The sequence below is a fragment of the Haemaphysalis longicornis genome, unplaced genomic scaffold (assembly GCF_048455015.1).
Source record: "Haemaphysalis longicornis isolate Haplotype H1 unplaced genomic scaffold, Haemaphysalis longicornis Haplotype H1 scaffold_12, whole genome shotgun sequence".
In the NCBI taxonomy this organism is placed as follows: Eukaryota; Metazoa; Arthropoda; class Arachnida; order Ixodida; family Ixodidae; genus Haemaphysalis; species Haemaphysalis longicornis.
The window spans coordinates 38,552,716-38,576,083 of record NW_027526225.1 but is presented as its reverse complement, the minus strand read 5'-3'; the positions used below and the strand labels follow the sequence as shown (position 1 = coordinate 38,576,083).

Below are 23,368 nucleotides of genomic sequence, written 5' to 3'. Positions count from 1 at the left end.
GGCGTGTTGGATAGCACAGCATAACTAATTTAATTAAAGGCAGTCAATCGCTGTCGCTATCCGTGATAATTTATTGCCATTTTAACACAGTTTCACTACGTTGCGCTATAAAAAATGTTTAGGTGCTGTAATTTCTGATGTGTTTGAAAAAAGTCCTTACCGTTCGAGCTGCGTTCGGTGCATCTGTCTCCACTCTTGGGATGATGTTCTGTGTAGATTATTGGATGAGTGTATAAAGGTACAATAATTGTACAATGCAGTGGCCTGCGGAACTTCCACTGGTTTATTCGCGCTTCATGAAGGCGAGAAGTCATGCGTTGTTGTGGATTTATGCAATGCTATTATATAGTGAAGCAATCTCTGTCTGTGCCACGTTAATCACTGCCTTCATAAATTTGTGTAGAGGCAACTCAAATAATTTTGTACATGCCGCTACTTGTTATGCCTAGGAAAGTGTTCAGAGGCGTGAAACTGCGAGGTCGAAGCTACCACGGAGTCTCACAAGCTCCTCGACAGTAGTGTGTATTCATTGCACTTCGTGCTTTACATCGAACTTCTCAGTGAATATTACTTGCGCAGACTTAATTCTTCACTGTAACAGCTGGAAGCAGGAGTGCGAGATTTATAAAATTGAGGGCAAGACTTTGCAGGGATTTGTTAGACGCGGCTCTAATATACCACTGCTGCTAGGGAGCACCACGAAGCTCTATGGACAGGTAAGGAGGTAGATTTATTAATTAAATACGTCGTTTACGGGTACCTCCCAACAAAAACCCTATTGACAAAAGTAAAATGTACGCACTGACACACACGCCCGAAAGACTTAACAATTCAGCACTTCCTTGCAATCACCTGGCTGTCGTCCCCGTGCCGTTGTCAATGACAGAACGTTGCTCGAAGAGAGGGTCACACGTTGTTCTTGGAACTCTAATCCGAGCTACTTTCAGTCTACCTAATGTATTTGATTGATTCGAAGATGTGTCCAATGCTGTCGTCATTCGATGCGCATGCGTACATAGTGTCATTTCCTTTCGCTCTACCTGGGTGGGGGATAGTTCCGGCGGCGGGCGCGCCGAAACATCACGCGTGTGTACTTTATTCCGGCTCCCCTGAGATGCGGCAACGGCCTACGCAAATGTGTAAAAAACCACAAAGACAAGACAATGTATGTGTGTTTGTGTCGTTCGTCACAATTACCACTGATAAAGACGATCAAGACAATGAATGAGTTCGCACCCTTGTTGAAAATTCTGTGAAACCTCAGCTTCACCGGTTAACCCATATTACAGAAAGTAATTGTTCATAAACGTTTGAAGCAGGCGCTACAAATGCTGTGCTGTTCTAGAGCATTTGTGAGTCGCGAAAAGGAGCACCACGGAGCACTGTGTAAGCGGTGTTCGGTTGGGTTTTCTGCAAGCAACACTGCAGTTTGCGTGCTCGGGAAAAAAAAACTGCGCAGTGCAGCGCAACTTTCCTTTCCAGTGTTGTGACGCCGCCTAAGCTATTGTATAGTAGTTTTCTGCTGTGTATACATCGAAGAGCGGAAACTACGAGTGCGGTCATTCCCAAATTCTAGTTCGGACATTTGGAAGGCTTGCGAAGCGATATATCCCAGCCACCTTTTGCTGACCCCCCCCCCCTGCTCTCCCCCTAGCGTGATGGCATAGCGGTCTCTATCATTTTCCTTGTCCTGCCGAGGCATCCGGACATTTTTTTCTCAGATCCAGCTTATCTTATGCAGTTACGAAGGTTATATGCACCAGAACAATCACATGTGTTTTCACTTCCATCTCCATCTTCTGTTTATTCTAGGCTGTGCGGCCCAAGGAAAAACCATTTATACCGAATGGTGTTTTTTTCCGCCACCGGTGAAAAAAGATTCCATAGGGTGTATGTTACACCCGTTAAAAAAATTCCTTGCCGACTTGCCGATTCCTTGCCAAAGACGCGTAAAAGTTCCCGTGGTTGAACGTGGGTAAAGTATGTTTCTAGAGTCATCGAGTGATGATAGTGAAATATGCGTGGAACACACGTCAGTCTCGCATACGTTGTGTTTAACTGTGAACATAGATATGTACCCGCATGTTGAAAGACAAGTCTGTTGTAAGCCACCTAGGTGATGATTTTTTTTCTTTGTGAATCGTTGAGTTAGCAGTATTCCCTTCCTTTTAGCAGGCTTGCAGGCGTTGAGGAGCAGCTGGGTGTGACCCACTGCTTGAGCACCATCCTGTCATCAGCAAAAACACGCGACGAACTAAATACGTTGCAAATAATTGAAATCATAAATTGTAGGGACGTGTGCTCCACTACAGACGGTGATTTGGCCGTGAATGCGCTACAGCTTGTGCTAGTTCATTCTGTGCCCTTGCGTTTCCGCTTTTTGTCACTCCGCTCATTTTGTTGAGAGAGAAACAGTCCTCAAAATTACATTTCCAGGTTAAAGCTAACTAGAAGTGAGTACTTCCACAGCTCTCTCGCCTTTGTCTTGCTTCGTGGCGCGCTTTTAGAGACAGTGATATGGAAGACGAAATGGTCGAAGCCGACCCCTTGTATTTCATTATGCAGCGTTGAGTTCTGGGTAATAGATTTCTAACATTTAAATCAGCTCTAACACAACGTGTCTGGATTGATAATGGCATTTATTTGGCATTAGTCTGCAGTGTAAATATTTATCTAAGCTTTTTAGCAAGAAAAAAGAAAACTCGAGTTTTTTTATGTGCTCTTCCGTACTTGAACGAAACCTTCCCGCCATGTTGCTGCACATAATAGTATAGAAGCATTTAGGTTCCATTTCAAGACGCGGTGACTACTTTTACAAGAATAAAAGGAATGAGTGTTTGGTACCACTAATGTAAGCTCCTTGGAATCGTGTTTGGCTATTTAAAATTTTGAAAGTGTGCGAGTATTGATGCATTGGCATCTAGAATAGGATTTTTCTGCCATTCCACATTCCCCAGAAGGATTTCGCCCGGCCGATTCTTCACTTTTGTAATTTCACCATGTACCTTGAGCTCTGAGAAAGACAATTCTAATTCGTGAGATATTTGTGGTGCGTATGGCCTACAGCTCAGCAATGTATTGTTCAGATTTATTTCTTGAGCTGTAATATTGAGATAGAATAAGCGAAAGACATCGTATTTTTGTTTGTAAGAGCATTGCTTATTCCACGAACTGTTTATGCAGCGTTACAAAGTGGAGGAACCTAATGTAAATACAGCAGGAACATCGACATCGAGCAGGATATGCAGTAGGCTTTTGTGCGTTGATGTAGTTGGCACTCTAAATTACACTGGGATACAACTTAAGAACGCCAAGGGAAGTTTCCTCTGTGCCACATCACCGCAACCGGATTTTAATTCCCGCAGTGCAAGTAGTGCGTTAAAGGGAATATTTGTAACACGGCACGGGCTGTTTCCGTGATATTTCGGACCTATTATGCTCATATACCACTCCAGCGACGACAAACTACGTGAGAAAAGGCAGACGATATTATGCATTCATAGCAATATGCTTTCAAAACTCGCTCGCCCGTTCACATCCAGGTCCGTCGCTTAGGGAGAGTGATACTGTACATGAGTTATTGCCGTTCCTAACTAGTTCCCCAGTATAGTACTTGTCGTATATATTTGCTTAAGATGTTCAGAGGACGAAATATGGTTTCAAATCACGCTTTGCCGCCTTTTCTCAGAGCGTCCACAGCCGAATGGCTTTTACGGTTTGCGGCAAAATGCAGTTTCCTCAAGAGTATCTTCCAGCGCAGTCGAAAACATATCGTGTCTGCTCACCATTATTTGCGGGCGAGCTCTCCATTATCTAAAAGACGGCTCTTGAAAACCTCAGCGTTTTCAAAAACTCGTACGATGGATGTGCCAGTCGTTTTTTCTACCGCTAACGTAACTGATGGTGGCTTCTCCTAACGACTTCCTTCCCCATTCATCTTACGCCGTTTTAAGAGATACCTTGTCGTGTATTTTTGTACAAGCGGTAGGTATAACTGCTCTTTTCCCCGTGGAACGCTTTTAGTTGCTTGGAAAGCTTAACGCCATCAGAGTGGCGGGGCGAGGAGGAGTGAATTTGAACGCATTGCTTTTTTAAGGGGCCGTGAAGACAAAGTACCACTTTGGTTATTTAAAGGAGTTCTTGGCTCCTACAACAATGATACGAATTTTACCTCAAACTTTAAATAAATAATCAAGACATTAAGGAGAGCAGACGAAGCAGTGGCGACACCCCCATCCACAATCTAGCGAGATCTCAGTATGTCACAGAAGCGTGTTTATGCGATTGGCGGCTGCCAATCAACGTCACTGGGAAGAGACATGAGTGCGTAATTACAGCAGGGCCTTCATTCTCTTTAATTGCAGTGGTTGAATGCAACGGGCAGTTAACACGTTAATGACTACGGTAGTGTTCCCTATATTGCGCCACGGCTCCCTCCTTACGTCTCGCGTAGCGCAAAATTTGAAAGACCTCCAATGTTTTGCGTTTTTTGGTTGCAAAAGTATTTTGTCGCTAGATTAGAGCTGCTCAAGTTACCAAAGGCTAGACATTTCAAATTAAAAAAGGCGGTGTTTTCTCGTCATGGTTGCTTTGAACCTGGGTTTGTTCGCAGCACAGACGGCGTGCTACGTGCATGCCGCTTGGCGATGAATACCAGAAAGCGAAATTCTCAATCGTGGAGGTGCGACAAGCATTGTTGTTATCAGGTCTAATTTCGGTACACAAGCGCAGAGGAAAAAACGGCAATATCACAGGATGCTCATGATATTCAGTTTCTTCTATTCATGGGGGATTTCCCTTGCGCCACTCACATTGGGTGTGGTAGATCCGGAAGGAGGAGTCTGTGGAATTGAAGAGCGGCAAATTTAAGCGCACAGAATATGCTTTGCTCCTAATGATAAAGCATTGAAATTGTTCAGAAATTCCACACAGAAAGCAAGTGCTGTAAAAAACATGACGGGGCGTGGACAGGACAAGCGCTTGTCCTGTCTACGCCTCGTCTTCTGTTTTTTAGTGCGCTTGTTTGCTGTGTGGCTATGAACCAACACGCCCAAACCTTTCTCCTTCTGAAATTCCACCAGGTTTCTCTAAACGTTACATATTTAGCTTAAAATTGCCCTGATTGATAACACGTTCTGCATTCCCTGTAATTGAAGTAAAAAGGAAGCATTGAATTCAGAAAACTTGCCGTGAGTATTATTAAAACGCTTTAAGGCTGTAAAATTGCCTTCACTTCCTGCAGATAAGCGGTAAGAAGCATTGAACAAAGTCATTTGTTATGTCGGCAATCATGACTTTCAAAACATGTTTTTCACAAGAGTATCGTAACTGCGATGCCACTCTCAGTATCTATGCTGCATGGTAACATTAGGAACAATATTTCTGAGAAAAACCAAACGTCACAACAAAAGAGACTGGGTGAATGAAAATAAAAAAATCGGTAACATGTTTTATTAAATGTTTGGAGAGTTCCCAAGTAAAATATTCGTCGCGTCCTAACACAGCAGGGAGCTTGGCAAACAACAGTGGGAACAGACATGCAGGGAGGCGGACGGACAACTCCACATGGGTAGAACGTGGAGACTGCTCCGACACCTCTTGGACGAAACCCAAACCAAGGGCGAACAGCAGCATAAACTCGGCAAAATCATCCACAAGGCGATCGCGAAGGACGGGGAGGACGAGGTGAAGAGAAAACTCGACGCCAAATACCTCCCGGTTTCCCCGAAAGAAAAACACCCAGAATATCAGGGAACGGAAAACGCCGAAATAGACCGGGACATTGAAGAATGGGAGGTACGAAACGTCATGCAAGACCTCAATAGAAGATCGGCGGCGGGACCCGACCGAGTAAGCAACAAGGCACTACGAAACCTCAACGACGCAACGGTCGCGGCACTGACGGAGTACTTCAACAAATGTTGGAGGGCCGGAAAGCTACCGCACCGATGGAAGGAAGCCAAAACGATTCTAATACCGAAGCCGGGCAAACCACCCGGCGTCGAGAACCTAAGACCGATATCGCTGACGTCGTGTGTAGGGAAACTGCTCGAACACGTACTCATGAACAGGTGGCAACACTACCTCGAAGAAGCAGAACTATACCCGGACTCGCTCATCGGGTTTCGGAGTAAGCTAGGGACCCAAGACGCTATGCTACAGCTCAAGAGAGAGATCGTAGACTACGACATAAACACCAACGACAACAGAGCAATACTGGGCTTGGACCTGCAGAGTGCCTTCGATAAAGTTCGGCACTCGGCGATCCTTGCCCAGGTATCGCGCCTGAATTTGGGAAAAAGATCGTACAACTACATCAGAGACTTCCTTACCGACCGCACAACCCGAATCTGCGCGGGAGACCTACAACTACCAGAGAAGACACTAGGCAGCGAGGGAACGCCGCAGGGAGCGGTAATCTCACCGCTGCTCTTTAACCTAGTAATGATCGGGGTCGCCAACCGACTGCAGAGCGTCGAAGGTGTACGACATACAGTCTACGCCGACGACGTAACGCTATGGGTCACCGGCGGAAGCGACGGCCACATCGAGAGCAAACTACAAGAAGCACTGGAAGCAGTAGAAGACCAGCTGAGGGGCTCGGGACTGGTATGCTCCCCCGCAAAGTCGGAACTCCTAGTGATCCCGCCCAAGGGAGCGAGGCGCAACAAGCAGCCCACCAGAGACGGCGACAATATAACAGTAAGAACACAGGGGGGACACACCATTCCCCAAGTAAGCAGGATCAGAGTCCTAGGAATGCTCATCGAACGCAGCAGGGTCAACGGAGAGACGGTCTCCAAACTCGACGCCAAGACCGGCGCGGCGATGCGACTCATAAGAAGAGTGTCGAGCAGAAGAGGTGGGATGAAAGAGGAACGACTCGTAAGACTCGTTCAATCCTTCGTGGTCAGCCACGTCGCATACGTCGCCGCCTTTCACAATTGGCGGCAGTGCGAGCGGAAGAAAGTCGACGCGATGATGCGCAAGGCATACAAGTCGGCGTTGGGGCTCCTAGGAGGCACGAGCACGCAGAAGCTCGAAGCCCTCGGACTCCACAACAGCCTGGAGGAAATAGCGGAAGCCCAGCAGACGGCGCAGTTCACAAGACTATCGGAAACCAAGACTGGCAGAGAAATACTACGACAACTAGGCGTCAGCGCCAGAGAAGATCTGCAGACGGGGGAGCAGATACCGCGGGAGACGAGCAAACGCATCGTCGTAAGCCCGATCCCACGGAACATGAACCCAACGTTCAACAAGGAAAGAAGACAAGCACGGGCTAAAGCGCTGATAGCACTTCACTCAAACGACGAAGGGGCGGTATTCGTGGACGCGGCCAGCTACAAAAACATCAACGGCGTCTTCAGCGTCAGCGTGGTCGAAGCCAAGACCGGCGAGACCAGGCTTGCGGCAAGTGTGAAGACCAAGTCGCCGAACCAAGCCGAGGAAGTGGCGGTGGCACTGGCCATCGTGGACCCAAGAACAAAGACGGTGCTGTGTGATTCGCGAACGGCAGTGCGCAATTTTGCGAAGAACCGGGTGAGCTGTGCGGCCGCGCGTATTCTACGCAAGGCCGAAACCAACAGCGACAACCACGGTGTGGTAATTAAGTGGTTCCCCGCACATGCGGGCGAAGGGGTGGCGAGCTCGCTGGGGCTCGCCAACCACAACGAGACGGCCAACGCCGTGGCGCGAGGATTAGCCGGCCGTGCCACGGGAACGGCGGTCGCCGACGAAGTGGATCGCCCCGACAAGGACACCATGACCAGTTACAGCGAGGTGATCTCATGGTATAGACTAGGAAGACGAACGATGGCCCTGCCTCACCCCGGACTGACTAGGGAAGAGGCGGTTGTGCTCCGTCAACTGCAGACAAACTCAGTGATTACCCCAGTGCTAGCCAAGCACCTGTGGCCGGAGGTTTACGTGACTGATGTGTGCAGACTGTGCGGGAAGGAGCGGGCCACGCTGGCCCACATCCTAAAAGACTGCATAAGCGCGAACAATGCCAACAATGCCGACGTTCTCCCGCCCCACATAGAGGAGGCGAAGAGATCCAACGACTACGGCGTGCAACGCAAGGCCGTCCAGCAGATTCTAGCGGCGGTCGAGAGGCAGCGACCGGACGGGCCGGAGGCAGAAAGGGGGAACCCGAGTACGCTGAAGACCACCGGGAGCGACTCTCGCCGCTAAGAAGACGTCCGGCCTCGTCGACCCAAGACTCCATCCGAAGAGGGTGGGGTAGGGGTTACTGCAGGAAGCTTAATAAAGTTGTTCTCTCTCTCTCTCTCTCTCGCGTCCTGCAATGCCATGCCCAATCTTTACGCAAATGTTTGGTCAAGAAGTTCCACCGCTTTATTCACACCAGGGCAGAACAAAAAGCACATGGTGTTAGGTTTTGAGAAGATTTTGGGAAATTTTGCGATAGTGCATTAAAAGCCGAAATATTCCGCCTTTGATACTGGTGAAAGGAACAGCAAAGTTAGCAAGAAAGATACTGCATTCTTCTGCTGAAGTCACCATACAATTGCGTCTAGTGAAATCCAAGGAATGACTTACGGGAAACTCTCCCTTGCCGTGGTCTCCTGTGTTAGCGGTGCGATTTTATTTAGCTAAACACGTTTCTGAATGCAATATAGCCCGATTTTTCGCTACCGCAGATATCCAATGCAATAAGTATTATTATATCGACTACAAAAACTCACCCTAAATAGGACAATGGTGTGGCGATATGCAAATGAAAAACTACGATGGATGTTAAAAACTTTTTAACAATGTCAAGGCGAAAGCCTAGGACGTTCTCTTGATGTGCTCTTGAAATTACCGTTGAATCTTGCAGCCGCTCGCGTCATCACTTGGTCAGCCCCCTGGGCTGCACCTTCCGAAGCTCGTTCCGCTAGTTCGATATTGCGGGGAGCCGTCGGCTCACCCCCGTCGGCCCCTTCACGTCTCAAGGCAGCTCGTATTGCACGTTCGGCTACAGCTTACCCCCTTCGACAGTGTTGTTCCCCGTTCCTGGTGCCCCCTGCGACGCCGTTTTCCAGGTTCCTCGTCTGGCACTGCTGTTTCCCTTTACCGATTAGCTGTGGATTTCTGCGCAACTGAAAACTTTTTATGCACCTAACTCGTGCCATGAAACATACCTATCTACGCTTTACAACCTAAGGGTCCCCTTGCATTTCAAAATGTCCTCATGCCATTAGTTCTACCAAGCTGAAATCTAACGTCACTTGTCTTCAGAATTGCCATTAAATCTTGATTTTTTGGTATTCATTTACATGAGTCCAATACTAAATCAACCAACTAAATTAGTACTAAATTATTACTAAACCAACCGACCAACCATTCACGGCGCACATGTAACCACACGACCACTCGGCAAAGCACGATAGGCCAGCAAACAGATTTTTTAGCAAAATGGTGAACTGGACTGGTTCGCATATACCCATGATGAGACCTTCAAAAAGTGCAAGGGAAAGACGGTGTGCTGATATAAAACACGACGCGAGCGCTACTATGTATTTGGGCTTTTTCTGTAAGTCCACCGTGTTTTCGTTGTTGTGGTTTTTGATGGCTTCACCATGCACAAAAATCAACGCCCTGCAATTAAAGGGGTCCTGAAATACCTTCCGCCGATGCATGGATGTACATGTAACCAAATAAGACAATGTATTAGCAATCTCCTCCCGCAAGAATTTTGTTAAAGCGATGAGTATTAGCTGAGAAATTGTAAATCAAAAACCGCGCATTTTCGTCGCGCCGCGTTCCCTCCTCTTTTCAACTGTTGACGGCGCGCGAGCACTCCCTCCCATGATGCTGCGCTAGTCAGCGGTGACGTACTTCCGCATTACGCTCCTCCGACTGCCGTCTGCTACGGGCAAGTTTTGTTGACACCATGAATTCCGCACTCCGCTCAAGGATGGATAAGCGAACGAAAAATCTGGCCGCATGTGTGCGGTGGCCTGGCCTTGCCCTTTCGCGGTTTGCGTTGCTGCAGTGCAGCACGTGACTTTTAATCGGCGGCGAACTCGCAGCCGCTGGGGAGTATCTTGCGCTCGGTCCCTTTCATGCACCGCGCACTGTTTATCCAAAAAGCGCCGTATTAGATGTGGCCCCGCTGGTGCCGGGTCTTATTTTGCGGTGGTGGTAATTCCTACCGGCGCCATGTGAAAAAGACGTTTTAAACCGATACAGAACCCGTGCACAAAACGCTTGAATCATGTGACCAGTTCAGCTTGGGGCGCCGCGTGGTGGAGAGCGGCAACGTTGGCAAAACATGCTCCGGCGCGGCTCTGACTGCTTTCTAGCGCTGGAGCGAGCGCCTTTCTTTGACGATCTCAAACATCGGTTGCCTTGGCAACAAGGCACAAACCGCCCCAGAGGTCAGTTACGGTTGCGTGATCGCGGTTCAGCTCGGGGCCCCACCTCGCGACATGTGGGCACTGCAGACGTACCACTCACTCTCATTAGGAAGTGTGAGATGCGTTTGGCATTACAGGAGGCGATGGTGTGTGTGTTGTGGACGCCTTTGTTTCGCGATGAAATGCGACGTTGTGCTTCTACGGGTGGATAGTGCTTCCCATGGTCTGGATTATCTTTCTCGAGCGACGTACGACTCAACCTCGCATGTGCTATGTGCAGTGTGCGTGGCTATAAGCCATCTCGGCTTGCGCGCCAGAGTTAGTGACTTGCTGTTCGTCCCCGCAAACCGCGCGCGAGGTGAGTGCCGAATTTACGACGGGCAGGAGGAGGCAACCCATCGTCTGTCAATCGCAGTTCAGACTTGCAACGCATGTTGTGACGTTGTGTTCGTTCGAAACACATCTCTGGATTGTTTTGAAGTGGAAAAAAATGTATCCGTCAAACCCGGGCATTCGGCTCAGGGCGTTCTCTGCGATTGCACGAAAGAAGTGCCACGGGGCTTCAACGCTTTCTTTATGGAACGTACTCCGGTAAGAGAATATCCATGTCGTGTTATGGCCGTGTTGCATTCAATAAGAACGGTTATGCGTTTGTTTACACTAGTTTAGTCTGTCGTAAAATGTCCAAGCACTCCGGCACTACGCTGGCAGATCAGCCGGCGAGTCGACGCTAGCAGACGACTCATCTCTTTGCCGGAAGTGCGTGAAAAAGCCGCCCAATAGCAGGATGTCTAGCTCATAACGAACATCTGGGAATCGATGATGTAGACATGTGAAGATGGCGGCGTCCAAAAACACGAAGGAAAGGGTGAGAAAAAAGCGACAAACTTTGCAACAAAAGTGTGAGCTTTCCGCTGCGCGTAAAAGAGTAATACTTGGCCCAGATGACCTTGACGACCCAATCTAACGGTTGCGCTACTTCATTTAGTGTGCTCAAAATGCCTTTCAGGCCCCTTTAATGTGTAGAAAAATGACCTGTTCAAATGAAACAGCTTTGGCAACAACACGCTGGTGTTTAGGTGTAGGCTTGGTGGAAAATTAGCACAACAAACCCATAATTGTTTGCGAGATTGATGCTGGTGCGAGCTGTCCGCTCGCACAAAAAGAAACTTTACTCTGAAAAAAATAAATTCGCACTGAAGGCTGCATAGAAAAAATGGTAAACCTGTTCATAAAAAGCTTTGTTTAATTGTACACGTTCCAAGAAACAAGAACAAAAACTGACTTCACACTGCGCGTTTTCCAAGTTTCCCTGTGTTCAACCACAGCTATCACATTCTACTTGTGCAAATTATGGCCCACGGGTCGGGAAGATACAAGCACTGCAAAGAAATGTTATTGATAATTTTGCGCGAAATAAAGCTCTCTTCCCCACAAATGGCCGAGTCACTAAAACTTGCCTAGGAGGCTCGAAAAAAAGGCTTGTTACTTCGAATCATACCACGGGAAACGCAGGCAGGGGTTTTAGTTCATTTTTGCGGCATCAGGTTTTTGAAGCTAAAGTGCAAAATAAGTATGAAAGGGTTCATAAAATCATCCTTCTTATAATCACCAGCTCAAAAGCCGTCTTTGTTAGCTTTCTTCTCCTACAGTAAAATCTGCACAGAGAGAGCTATCACATCACACAAATGTTGGGAACTGGGAAAGATGAATACCAAGCCGACTTACAAAATTCCGTTCGATACATTTATTTCATAACGTTAGTGTTAAGTTTGAATGTATTAGTTTTCCTGCTTCACAGCTAACACGTAAAAAAGCACTGACACGCTACTAACATCTCTAAATACATTGTTAAAAAAGCCTTGTAGCTGCAAAAACAAACGCTGTTTTGTCCGTAAAAGTGTGAGCATTTCTTCAATTTTTATACGAATTAGGTAGCATCACCCTTAGCTACGGGTATCCGAAGTCCAGAACCCAGAAAGGTAAAGCCTTTTGAGGAAGTACAAAATTGAGCCAACACCACCAATTGTTTTCGCAATCGACGATTTTGTATTTATTCACGTTACCAAGTGGGAAGGTTGCGTTTTTTTTTATACTGACGAATAGTACTCTAAATGTGTCGACAGGTATACCAAAAATTTGAAATTCCTGATTCACGGTGTAACACCCAACATTGTACTAATATCTAAAAGTGAAATGCTTTATTGCCTCTGACCTCATAAATTAGTCCTACTACCGTTTGACTGCCTTCTAGCGATCGCACCTTGGTCCACTCTAATACAACAGCTCGTGTTCGAAATAGAAGCATACCGAAATTGAGAAAGCCAGGGTTCGCAAAAAGTGATAACTATGCAATTTATGCCCAGCTATGCATATCTAGACTTGAAAATACAGAAAGGCGTGCGAACCGAAATGGTAGAAAAACTTACCGAGCCTGAAAAAGGGAAACCAAAAATGTTCGTGAAGCAAACAGAACGCACAAATGTACAGTAAATTTAAGCAGAGGCATTACTGGCTTCATTCACTGCGTACGCAATGTTTCCTATCACGCTGATACTGAAGGTTGGCAACAAATTTCCTGCTGTAGTGATTGCAGGGAACAGAGCTGTTCCTAGGAACAAGCCTGTATTATTTTACTGGAACAGGCATTCTTAATACTGCTCTAATACAAGGTCACCGTAGTTTTGTCTTCACATAAAACATTACTAAAACTGTAATTAAGGGGACATGCACTGCATAAGCTTCGCTACAAAAACTTCAAGAGAAAACGGCTCTGGTATTATCAAGATTTTTATTCAGTTATTTATAGCCAGGATATACGCCTTGATAGTAGGTGAAGTGCCGAACACACCGCTTGAAGAGCTGAAGAGTATAGAAAACAAACGCGTTGCCTATGAACCACGCAAGGGTATGCAGCAAAAGCATAGCATTCTTTACCAGGTAGTTTCGGGACTTCCACTGTCATGCCTTAGTGACGGGGGCATTTGTTTTTGTTTACATCTTGGTTGCTTCTTGGGCAATGTCTTTTTTTGTAGAAGATCACAACGACGCCAATGACTGTGATCGTGCAGTGTACGATCCTGTGAAACCAAGGGGTCAGGCTTCCCGCGTTCTCGCTAAAAACGTGGCTTTAAAGAACACAAATAAGCCACGTAAGAAACCCGAGAGCCGCGCTTTGCCGTTTCGTAATGTATTCAACAGCTGTCTTCGTTCCCTTTTAGGAACAAGCGTAAGGGCTCCGTCTGGAAAAGCGGTAAATTGTCGGAAGCCGCCAAGCAGAGAGCGGGGGACGCCTCGTGTGGACGAGGTAGAGGGCGTTGCTGAGCTGAGAGGAATAGAGGAAGGAGGAGTTATTCGTGGTGAGCAAGGTCAAGTCTTGCGCACCTCGAAATAAAACACAAAAAGTACAGCGATGTGCTTCCTTTTGTACCTCCTGTAGAAGCCTGCGCGAATTACTGAATGCTGCAGATTCAAGGTCATCCCATGGACGCGTCACTGGGAGAAGCCTCAGTCAGCGGCGGGTGCCAGCTGAACACAACGCGGGCTAGTCGGGCCAGGAGGCTTGGACGTCAACCACGTTCACGGAGTGAACCGTTACAACAATACATTTTCCTTTCAGCCAACGCCCTATGTCCGAGTGAGTATGGAAACGCGCTAGTAGAACAGTCAATGCTGTTGCCGCGCTATTCTGAACATTGTCCTACACCAGAGTTACGTCAGTCCAGCCTCAAACTACGGAAGTTATATGGGACACTTGATTCTATTTCTAAGAGGCGTTCATGCGCTTACGAAGCGTACAATTCCATCCGTTGCCGAGACCACCATGTGCACGGATCAAAGTAGCAGTGCCGCAAATACGCTACTCTCCTCCGCTACCGTACTCTCCGGTGTCCACCTACGGCAAAACTTACGAAAAAAGGTCAGCGCAATGCTGAGCACGCTTGGGAAATTTTCTTAGAGTGGGGAACAAAGATACCTCAAGTTTCTCTGTTGAGCCAAATCGCCGCACATCCGTGCGGTCATTGCATACGTAGCTCGCAAGGGTCGACTGCTAGTGGCGGCTGCTGCCACATTGGTGAGCTAATTACTGAGTCCTCTGTAGTCGGTGCTGCTCCAACCAAGACGGTGCTTGAATGTGTCCATGACCGTCCAGACCACTCTCTCCATTGAGTCACACCGCAAGGGAAACGGCGCAATTTATTTCGAGGAGATGTTGTGGAAGATAACACCGCCCTTACCTACCGGGACAGAAAACGCGAAAACAGGGCAAGGGCAGTTTCTGAATGTATTATCAATGTGTTATAGACACCTAAGTCCGTGAAGGCTCTCAGAACGCCAAAATTCTCGCACAAAGATTGATTATCTCATGTATAAAAACACTTTCAAGTGCGCAGCCCCTGTGATCGCAAACGAAGATACCGTTACGTCCTCGCTGACCTGTCTTAAACGTGCCGTGAAAAAAAATTGGCTCCAATCCACGCTGTGGAGGTGGTTGGAAAGCAAAGTTGTGAACGACTTCCCCAACAATATCCCATGCGACGTCACGTGAATTCCCACACATAGCTCTAGAATGAGTGAAACCAGAGATTCTGGCAGCTGTTACCTGGGATTCCCGAGGCCGCCCTTCTGAACGCAGCAGCGTCGGCCACGGTGGGCTAGAGCGGTGGACGCCGCCGCTGTAGCCCGGCCGTGCGTTGTCAGAAAAAAAACGGAGATGAGCGTCTTTCGAAGGGTGAGACAGCGGAACCTAACCATCCTGATGTGCTAGCTCTGGACTACACCACCGCGCGACGCAAGCGCAGACACCGAAACAATCCGGCATGTGAGCTTAGTGATTCCGATTTATAAAGATTTAAACTAAATATTTTCGTAAGTTTCAGAATTGCGAGAAAAATTATGGAACTTTTACAATCGCTATTTATCAGAACCAGTTGCTGCATTCAACTTTTTTAATGCCTGTTAAAACCCAGCCGAATTCGAATTCAGCAATTAAGTAAATGCAGTCGCATTCTTGACAAGCAGTGCGCAAAAGGATGCGCTTCTGTAGCGGACATGTGTCTCTAAGTGGTCTCTACATTTTTTTTCCCACCCCGCAAACTAATCCTTAGCGTATCTTTGCCGTACGACCACTTAATTCTGTCGGGTCCGGGTTACCCAGGAGCTGCTAACAGGTTAATCAAGCCGTGTGAAATAAGTGCGCAATGGAAGCGAAGCTGCGCTAAAACAGACCCCACGTCGTCGTTAAAGCAGACGACGACTGCGCTCCGTAAGTGAAAAGCGCCCTCCGCTCTCCAGCCGCGTTCGGAGTTTCTTATCCAGCACGCCACGAAAGAACTGTTGGCTGGTAGAGGTAGAAAGTTTTGCTTCAATACAGTGCTCCACAATTGTTTACGTTGGTCTTTTATAACAGTATTTTATTGGTCACTCGCTTCATGAGTAAGTGCGTAGCGGGTACTGGTGCTTCAGGCAAGAATCACTGTCGTCGACAAAGCAACCATGCCCCAAAAGAGCGTGTGATCAATACCTGAGATTTTAAAATACCGAACTTCAACTTAATTCAGAAAGGAGTGCCTTTACCGTCCCCAGTAAAAGCCACACGCTTTCATCTAGAAGCAGGTAAATTGGGGGTTGTTTTGCTTTAAAACCTGGGACTTTAAATTACTCTCGCATTCTAGGCTGCCCGCATGGCCACCGACTGCAAGGAAAAAGTGGACAATGGCAGTCATTGCTTCTTAATAATGGCGGCTACCTCCACTTAAAATCACGCTGTTGTAACACGCGTATTCAGTACAAATTGGTTGTATGAAATTAACTCGCGTTAACCACATTTATTTATAACCGTCTCGCTATGCTACATTTCTCCAACACCGTATAGTACAAAGAGCGAACGGAGAACCCTACGCTGTTTCCGAAAACCCGTAAAAGCTAGCAAGGGTAGAGAAAGCGTGGGTGGTGCGTGTAAAGGGCTGAGGATTAAATAAACGGTCCGGCATGTTCTGCGATCAACCTGCTGACGGCCAAGCGGACAAAGGTTCTGAAAAGAATGGACCTGCTTCCTACCATATATTTGTTAAAAAGAAACATGACAAATGCTAACGAATACTGCATGGATTCGCGTTATGCTAATCAATGATTTGCACGAAACTTGTACGTTCCACTTAAAGCAGATGTGTATGTTGGAAACGTGTCTTTTCTGCCCTCAGTGTATTTTTCTTCTTTGATGCTGCTTGCAGTGTTTGCAATAATACTTCATTTTCAGACTTTTTTGAACATGTATTTTGTCAGTGCGTACTTTATTATTGGTATTGTTTTTTTCTTGAAGCATCGACCTGTCATGGCCGTGTGGGAGAACGGACCTCTGCTAATCCGTAAAAAAGCGTCTCTTTCTGTGGTCACACCCAATGTCACTGAGAGATGTACTGGTGAAAATAAAAAAAAAATCGTTTCATCGCAGAGACTGCAGAACAAAGAAAACATTGGGCACATTTGCAATTGAGATGCGAAGACTGAGGAAACAGCAGAGCTGGTATTCTTCACTAGCTTTTACTTGGCTTTTTTTAGTCACAAATAAACACCGGTGCGCATCCATCTTGCCCCACCAACCGTAATGTGCCATCAAGAACTATGCCGGACACCCCCTCCCTTCAGGGTAAGGCCGGTGTGTGTGCTTTGCTCCAACCGGACCTTGAGAGACAGTTACAGTGATAGCTGCAGTGAAGCTTGAACATTACTTAGGTGTACTACAGCAACTTAGTGTTGCCTTTCCCAAGCCTCTTTTCCATTCCCTACCCACAGGGTTTATAGCCTCCTCTCTGCAATAAAGTCATTCATTCATAGCTTTAACTTCCTCTTTTATACAGCTTTAGGTTGGCTTTTTGGAACATTACCTTGGCTTTTTATAGCTGTAACTTGCTATATAGATATACGCTGTTGCCACCGAGCCCATGCCGTCTTTCTCATCTAGGAGAACAGCTGTACGTCAAAGCATCCGGTATCGCTAGCCACAACTAAACCGCCGACGCCCGCATCCCCCCTATAACATCCCCCCTCTAACCCTCTAACCATTCTGTTACTTTGGCGAAATCGCAGTAGATCAAGGGATTTCTGCTGGGCGCAAAACGGCCCTTTTGGCGCGCGTGGAGAAGAAGCAGAACGGCGAAGCATTTCAAAAATCCGACTGCGCAAGCAAGACGAAACCCGAATAAAAAAAGCCAGATAAAAGAACAAGTTAACAAGGAAAGAAATGTGACGCAGCCCAACAGGTTCCGTCCAAGTCGAAGAGGTTGTGTTTAAGAAAGAAATTACAACGAAAGGCACCGCGCCTCCACGTACCTCAGTACCCCCGTGGGAGAAGGCCATGTGGGAGTTTGAAATGGGGAAGCTTCAAGGCCACAACGAAGCCATCCGCATAGCATACCGCCGATACGATGAAAACGGCCACAGGCCACAAACAGCACGCGAGATAATTCGGACAGCATACAGGAGCGCCTCAGCACTGCTGGAGCAGTCTGATCATCGTCCGTCATAGGTACTGCCCGCTAGTAGACTGTTAAGACACCGGGGTAGAAGTATTCAATGGCGGTTTGTCGGGGTCAACGCACCGACGATTGCGAACGCCGCTGTCCATGAGCGTAATTTCAAAACGCATTCCAAACATCGTGACATTTGTCACTCCCGTGGTAGCATTTAAAGACACTTGAAACTTAGCTCTCACGATTACTTTCACACACTTTGGTTTTCCTTGCTGTTGTAAAATTGTGTGCAGCTATAACCTTCGTGTTAGTTTAAGAGTGTAAATAGTGGGAATATTCGTATTTTTTTGTGGTTGTGCTCTTGCACAGTATCCTGTGAGCTTGAGAAGTTGGATTTTTTTCCCTGTTGTAATTCGCCACTGCGCATCATTTTTCCTTGACCACGTCAACTGTGAGAGTCTTATTCAGCTCGATACTCGAAATCACAGTGTACACTGCTGCTCTCTATTACTGGACATCGAAGACCTCTATTACGGGCTATTGGTGTAGAGGTCATTCTTCCTGCAAATAGCACCCTAAAAGGTTGCACCTATCTTGCGGAGAAAATATCGATGCAGACATTACCAATTGAAAAGTCGGATCGCTTAGAGACTCACAGAAATATTCTCTCTCACTTTAAAGGGCAAAGGTACTGGTAAATACTAAGAAGAACACAAGAAGCAAGACACCGAAATAATAATACCATTTCTCGAACGAATACGAGCGCACCTTTAAATCAGCTCCTATGTTATGAAGCGAAAAAAGCCGCTCCTCCAGTAGCCTGGTACGGACGACAATTACAAAGATCGCGGCAGTTTTCCACATGCAGCCCTAAACATCCGTGTTTTTTCTTACACGTACTGTTACGTAACCACCGCATGGGAAGAAACAGATCCTGTAGGGTGGACTCCAGCAATTTTTTCTTTATATACGGCACCATTTACTTTGTCCCTTTGCCATGAAATTCCACAAGTAAAGAACATTTGCCTCCATACTTGCTCAAAGATACCGTAGAATACGGCACCGATGAAAGGGAGGAGGCACAGCCCATGACTCGATGAAATGATCATTGGATGTGCAAGTAGCACGGAATATTGTGTGGTGTAGGCTATTAGGTTCACTGCAGCTCTGCTGTTCACTTTTGTCATTGGTACACATTTTGCGTTGTTGCGATAAATCTCAAGTTTCGAGTGAAACAGCTGTATTATTTTCTATTCGGTTATTTCGCTTCTTTTCAAACTTATTTCACCGTGAGCAGTTCACTTACCGCAGTTGCACTCAATCACACCAGTATAACACGTCCACCTCAGGTTGAACGGTATGCACCAGAACTCTGTCTGGAAGAGTAGCCTGCCGACATGATTTCCTTCTGCGGGAACGAAAGAGGAAAAACTTGTGGTGAACACTCGCGCAAACATCTTGTGAACACAATTTCATCTATTGCCTTTATTTGCAAACACCTTATATAAACGCTCGCGCTCAAGCGTTCGAACAATTTTGTGAGTGAATATCTAGCGGGATAGCAGTGAAGGAACCACGGAAATATAGAACTCTAGCGAAAAACAAAGGATCTTTTGGCCGCACACCAGAATGAATTCGGGGCGAGTATAGTTTATGTTGTGCCAAGAACATTTATAAACAAACAGTGCTGGCTGGGGAAAACAAGCTGAAGAAATAGTGCACTCTGGTCTCACTTTGATAGCCTTCGTATGCTATTTTACAACTGTAAATTATTAAAGCGATTTCTTGAGGACGCAGGTTGCAGCAAACCGCCCTGGTACGCGAAGCGCCCGTTCATTGTCTTGCCGAAAAATGTACTATGCCCAAAAACATGGCAGGGCAGCCATGGTGTTCTCGTTGGAAACGGCGCAATTAAGTGGTCATCTGTGTCTCGTAGCATGTTCAGCTGACATGGTCTGTCTCCCCTGTGGCTACGATCATTTGCTTTCTCCAGCAAGCCCTAGAAGAATGCGCTATAAATTTTTTATGCAGTTAAAAAACGCAGGAACGAAAAAAAACGTACGGCAGGCGCAACTTGGTTGTGAAGAAAGGGCAAATATTTTAGCAGGCCTTGCAGGGCGCCACGTGTTTACTTGGCTACACCACTAAAAACTACAAAAAGGCGGCCTAATATCATAGGCGTAAATTACTCCTAATTACAAAATTATCCCTGCTACTAATTACTAAATTACCCTGTGTACTAAATTACCCAGGTATCACGCCAGTGTTACCGGGAGCCAGAGGTCGAGTCCGGCGACATTTACGTCGCCTTTAGCCTCGGCACCATGTACGCCATTTTGCCAAACATACAATTTCAAACTATTTCAGCTCCTTTGCCTCAGCAGCTCTGTAGTACTCTGCAAATAACCATCGCGAATAATGTATGGTGACAAAAAGGTTGTGTGGCATTAATAGAGAACTTTCAATACACTGTGTTGGTGTTTTTAGCATTTCAAACTCTAAACGACTAGGGATATTAAAAGATAAATTCTTGGTTTTGGAAATGTTTAAAATTGGTTAAAACTTTTGTAACCTAAAATTTGCACTTTGTTTCTTTGTGCTGAAGTTAGTATGCAACTAGCTAACTTGTTGGTGGAAAGCTGCTAGACTTTTAACAGAAAAGAAGGGAAAAAAAGCAAGAATGGAGCACAACAAGAACAGGGGCGGTATTCTCGCAACTGTCCCTTTTGAAAACGTCCCTTTTGAGTCCCTTTCATCGTGACGTACTTCCGGATAAGCTATGAACGTTGGCAGTAGATTTTTCGCGCTTGCGTTATGTCACTTCCGGTTGTTTGCTTTCAGCCAATCAGGGCTCGCCAAAAGGGTCACTTTTGAAAGGGACGCAAAAGGGACAAAACTAGTGAATACCGCCCCTGGTCACACCACACGGAGTGAACTCCATTTTAAAGGCACAATTCTAATACCAAATCAAATTTACCAACGGACATAAAAAGAGCATGCGTTGTTAAGAATGATAAATAAAAAAACACACAGAAAAACAAGTGTTCCACAAGAACTGTGAGCTCACCTTCTGATACTAAAGGCTGTAATGCGGGACTTTGTATGGACTTTGCTTGTGCCCCATTTTGAAGATAAAGCATAGCCTGCACGAAAGCAGAAGGAAGTAGTTTTAAAGCGAACGTTTTTTATTCGGTCCGATGGCGGCCTGTCAAAAAATTACACATTTACCCATAGACCTGCTGGTCAACTACAAAATTATAACAAGATCTCGGGACACACGGCGTATTCGGGTGTAGGCGTATTCGGGTTTCCAGTGTGTCAAAACAGTTAGTTGAAAACTGCGCAAAAGAAACGGTTATGGATGAAAGAACACACTCACAAATCATGAAAAAGGAGTGCAAGAATGTATATTTACCCCAAGAACACCTATCGGCAAACATTTAGATTGTCCATAGATGCGTTTAGTTAGTGCGGGAACAGTCGTCGCATGGGTTTGTTCTTGCTTTGCGATTTGGGTCGTTGAAGGTTTGACCATCAATTGAATGCACTTTCGCGAAACATTGACGCACTTTTATACCTGGTTTTGATGCAGTTTTGATGTTACAAAGCGTTCGCGCTGCTCTCAGCTTTCTTTCGGAAGCAATGGTAATATTTTTATGCGAACGTTTGATAGCGCAACTTAGTAACAGAAAATAAGCTAAAACCAAATTAGTGTCGGGTTTTACTTAACCAAACTAACAAAAAATGGACCCTGAATTCTTAAGGCACGTTTATTAGAAAATACAAAAAAATAACCACAACTTTCCCCTTAAGTGGTCAGTCAAGAAACATTCGTAGGATATCGGTTCCCTTAGCTGCAATGATTGTTCGAATCCGGCAGTCATGTGGCGCCCCCGCAAGGTGTCACGCTGTCTACTCTGCATATCTAACCATCACTCTCTTTCCCTCCTCTCCCTGTCCCCGAGTGATCAATGCAAGGGAGGTTTCCGGAATGACATTTTCCCGCGTTTGCATATTTGGCTCGCCGTCAGGAACGACATATGATTCTTTGTTGTGCATGGGGCTCCTGGACATTTTTTTTTTGTTTCAGTGTTTGCTTTTATCTTGCCTATCTTCACTACGGTTGTAACACGTTGCTTCTTTTCATTTGATTTCTAAAAAGCAATCCAACGTGTAATGTTATGGGGCCATGAAGACATAATGCAAATTTGTTCAATGTGAAAGAAGTATCCTATGGTAAATTACTCAGCTTCGAGGGAAGTTTTTTAAAGAAAAAATGCCAGCATCTCCACTCCGTGGAGGATGGCCAGGGTGCGCAGTATGAGGATTCGAAATGATGTCCAAGTTGCGGCCCGAGTGATATCCGATTTGCGCCTCTACCGCCATTCGATTTGATCCGTGAGTTGCGCCTTGATTATTCCCCAAATGAAACTGCACCTCATGGCTCATATCAATTTTCCCTTGATTTTTAATTGGTGGTGTGTGCACAGATGGACGCGGACGGATATTGGGAGATCCTAAGGTACTCCGCATCAGTACAGGCGAGGGAGTAAGCCGCTTGGATCTCGGGTACTAACTCACGGTCGTAGCCAAATGGGTAAGACGACTGGCACTAACTCTCTCTGGTCTACCCGACACAGGCTCGAATCCTGCCGGTGCCTGTGTATTTTTTTTTCGATTGTAAATGCCATGCGCAGAAACACGGATGGACATTGTGCGGTTTTAAGGTATTCCGCCACCTAAAAAAACGCGACAAATATTACCAAACTCCCACATATTGCGCTACAATGACGTGATATCGGCCAGCGTGAGGGAATAAAAGCGAGCACTGAAATATCCTTCTCAGTCGTTACGTTATCACTCAAGTATTACAATCAAAAAGAACTATAAAGTCACTACAGTTGCTCAGTCATATTTTTTGGCAGTGGCTCCTGTGACGATATTTTGTTTACGTCCCAGCTAAATCGTCGAAATTGGCTTAAGACTCAACACTGCTTCTCATGTTTTCTTTAGTATCTGATATACTCCTCTGGATTCTGCGATAAAATTTGGTACCATTGTTAACGATAAGTAGTAGTGTTTGACTGAATAAACTGTTATTTGACATTCATGACCATTTTAACTTTAACAACGCTTGTATAGTCGGCTGTATACACATATTTTCCTCAACTACACCGAAGGTCTGTTAAACGCTGAAAGAGTGGTTTGGAAATGTCTAGATTATGTATACTTCGTGTTCGCCATTCCTTGCCCTGTCTCGTGGACATGCAGTTGACTCAGGTGATAAACAGACAAAATATATTTCAGTGTTTGTGCACTTATGGTATTCACACAAAAAGTGCCCTCTCTGTCTCAGAAAGTGCGTTCAACACATGAGAGCAGGAGCCCCATCGCCCACGCGAGTTTCCAACGACTGAAGGGCGCTCTCCGCTCGGTAAGATATTTGTCTTGTCAGCGCTTGTGCCAGATGGCCGGTGTACTCCTGTTCCCGATGTGAGTGTAAGAAAAAAATTGAGCACGTATGCTTGTTTT

At 46.2% G+C, this 23,368-nt stretch overlaps 2 protein-coding genes across 2 annotated transcripts in view; one reads left to right on the top strand and one right to left on the bottom strand.

Annotated features, from left to right (window-relative positions):
* The window catches only part of LOC144162169 (uncharacterized), a 159,434-nt gene extending 151,238 nt beyond the window's left edge, over positions 1-8,196 (top strand). Inside the window, exon 6 of the mRNA XM_077692649.1 lies at positions 5,505-8,196. Within this exon, the coding sequence (XP_077548775.1) occupies positions 5,505-8,196 (2,692 nt within the window). The remainder of the gene's footprint in view (positions 1-5,504) is intronic.
* Positions 1-23,368, bottom strand: part of LOC144161564 (uncharacterized) — a 365,076-nt gene that overhangs the window by 229,069 nt on the left and 112,639 nt on the right. The window contains exons 2-3 of the mRNA XM_077692215.1: positions 20,904-20,979; positions 19,143-19,244 (exon numbers count right to left, since the gene is read on the bottom strand). Coding sequence (XP_077548341.1) covers positions 19,143-19,244; positions 20,904-20,979 — 178 coding nt within the window. The remainder of the gene's footprint in view (positions 1-19,142; positions 19,245-20,903; positions 20,980-23,368) is intronic.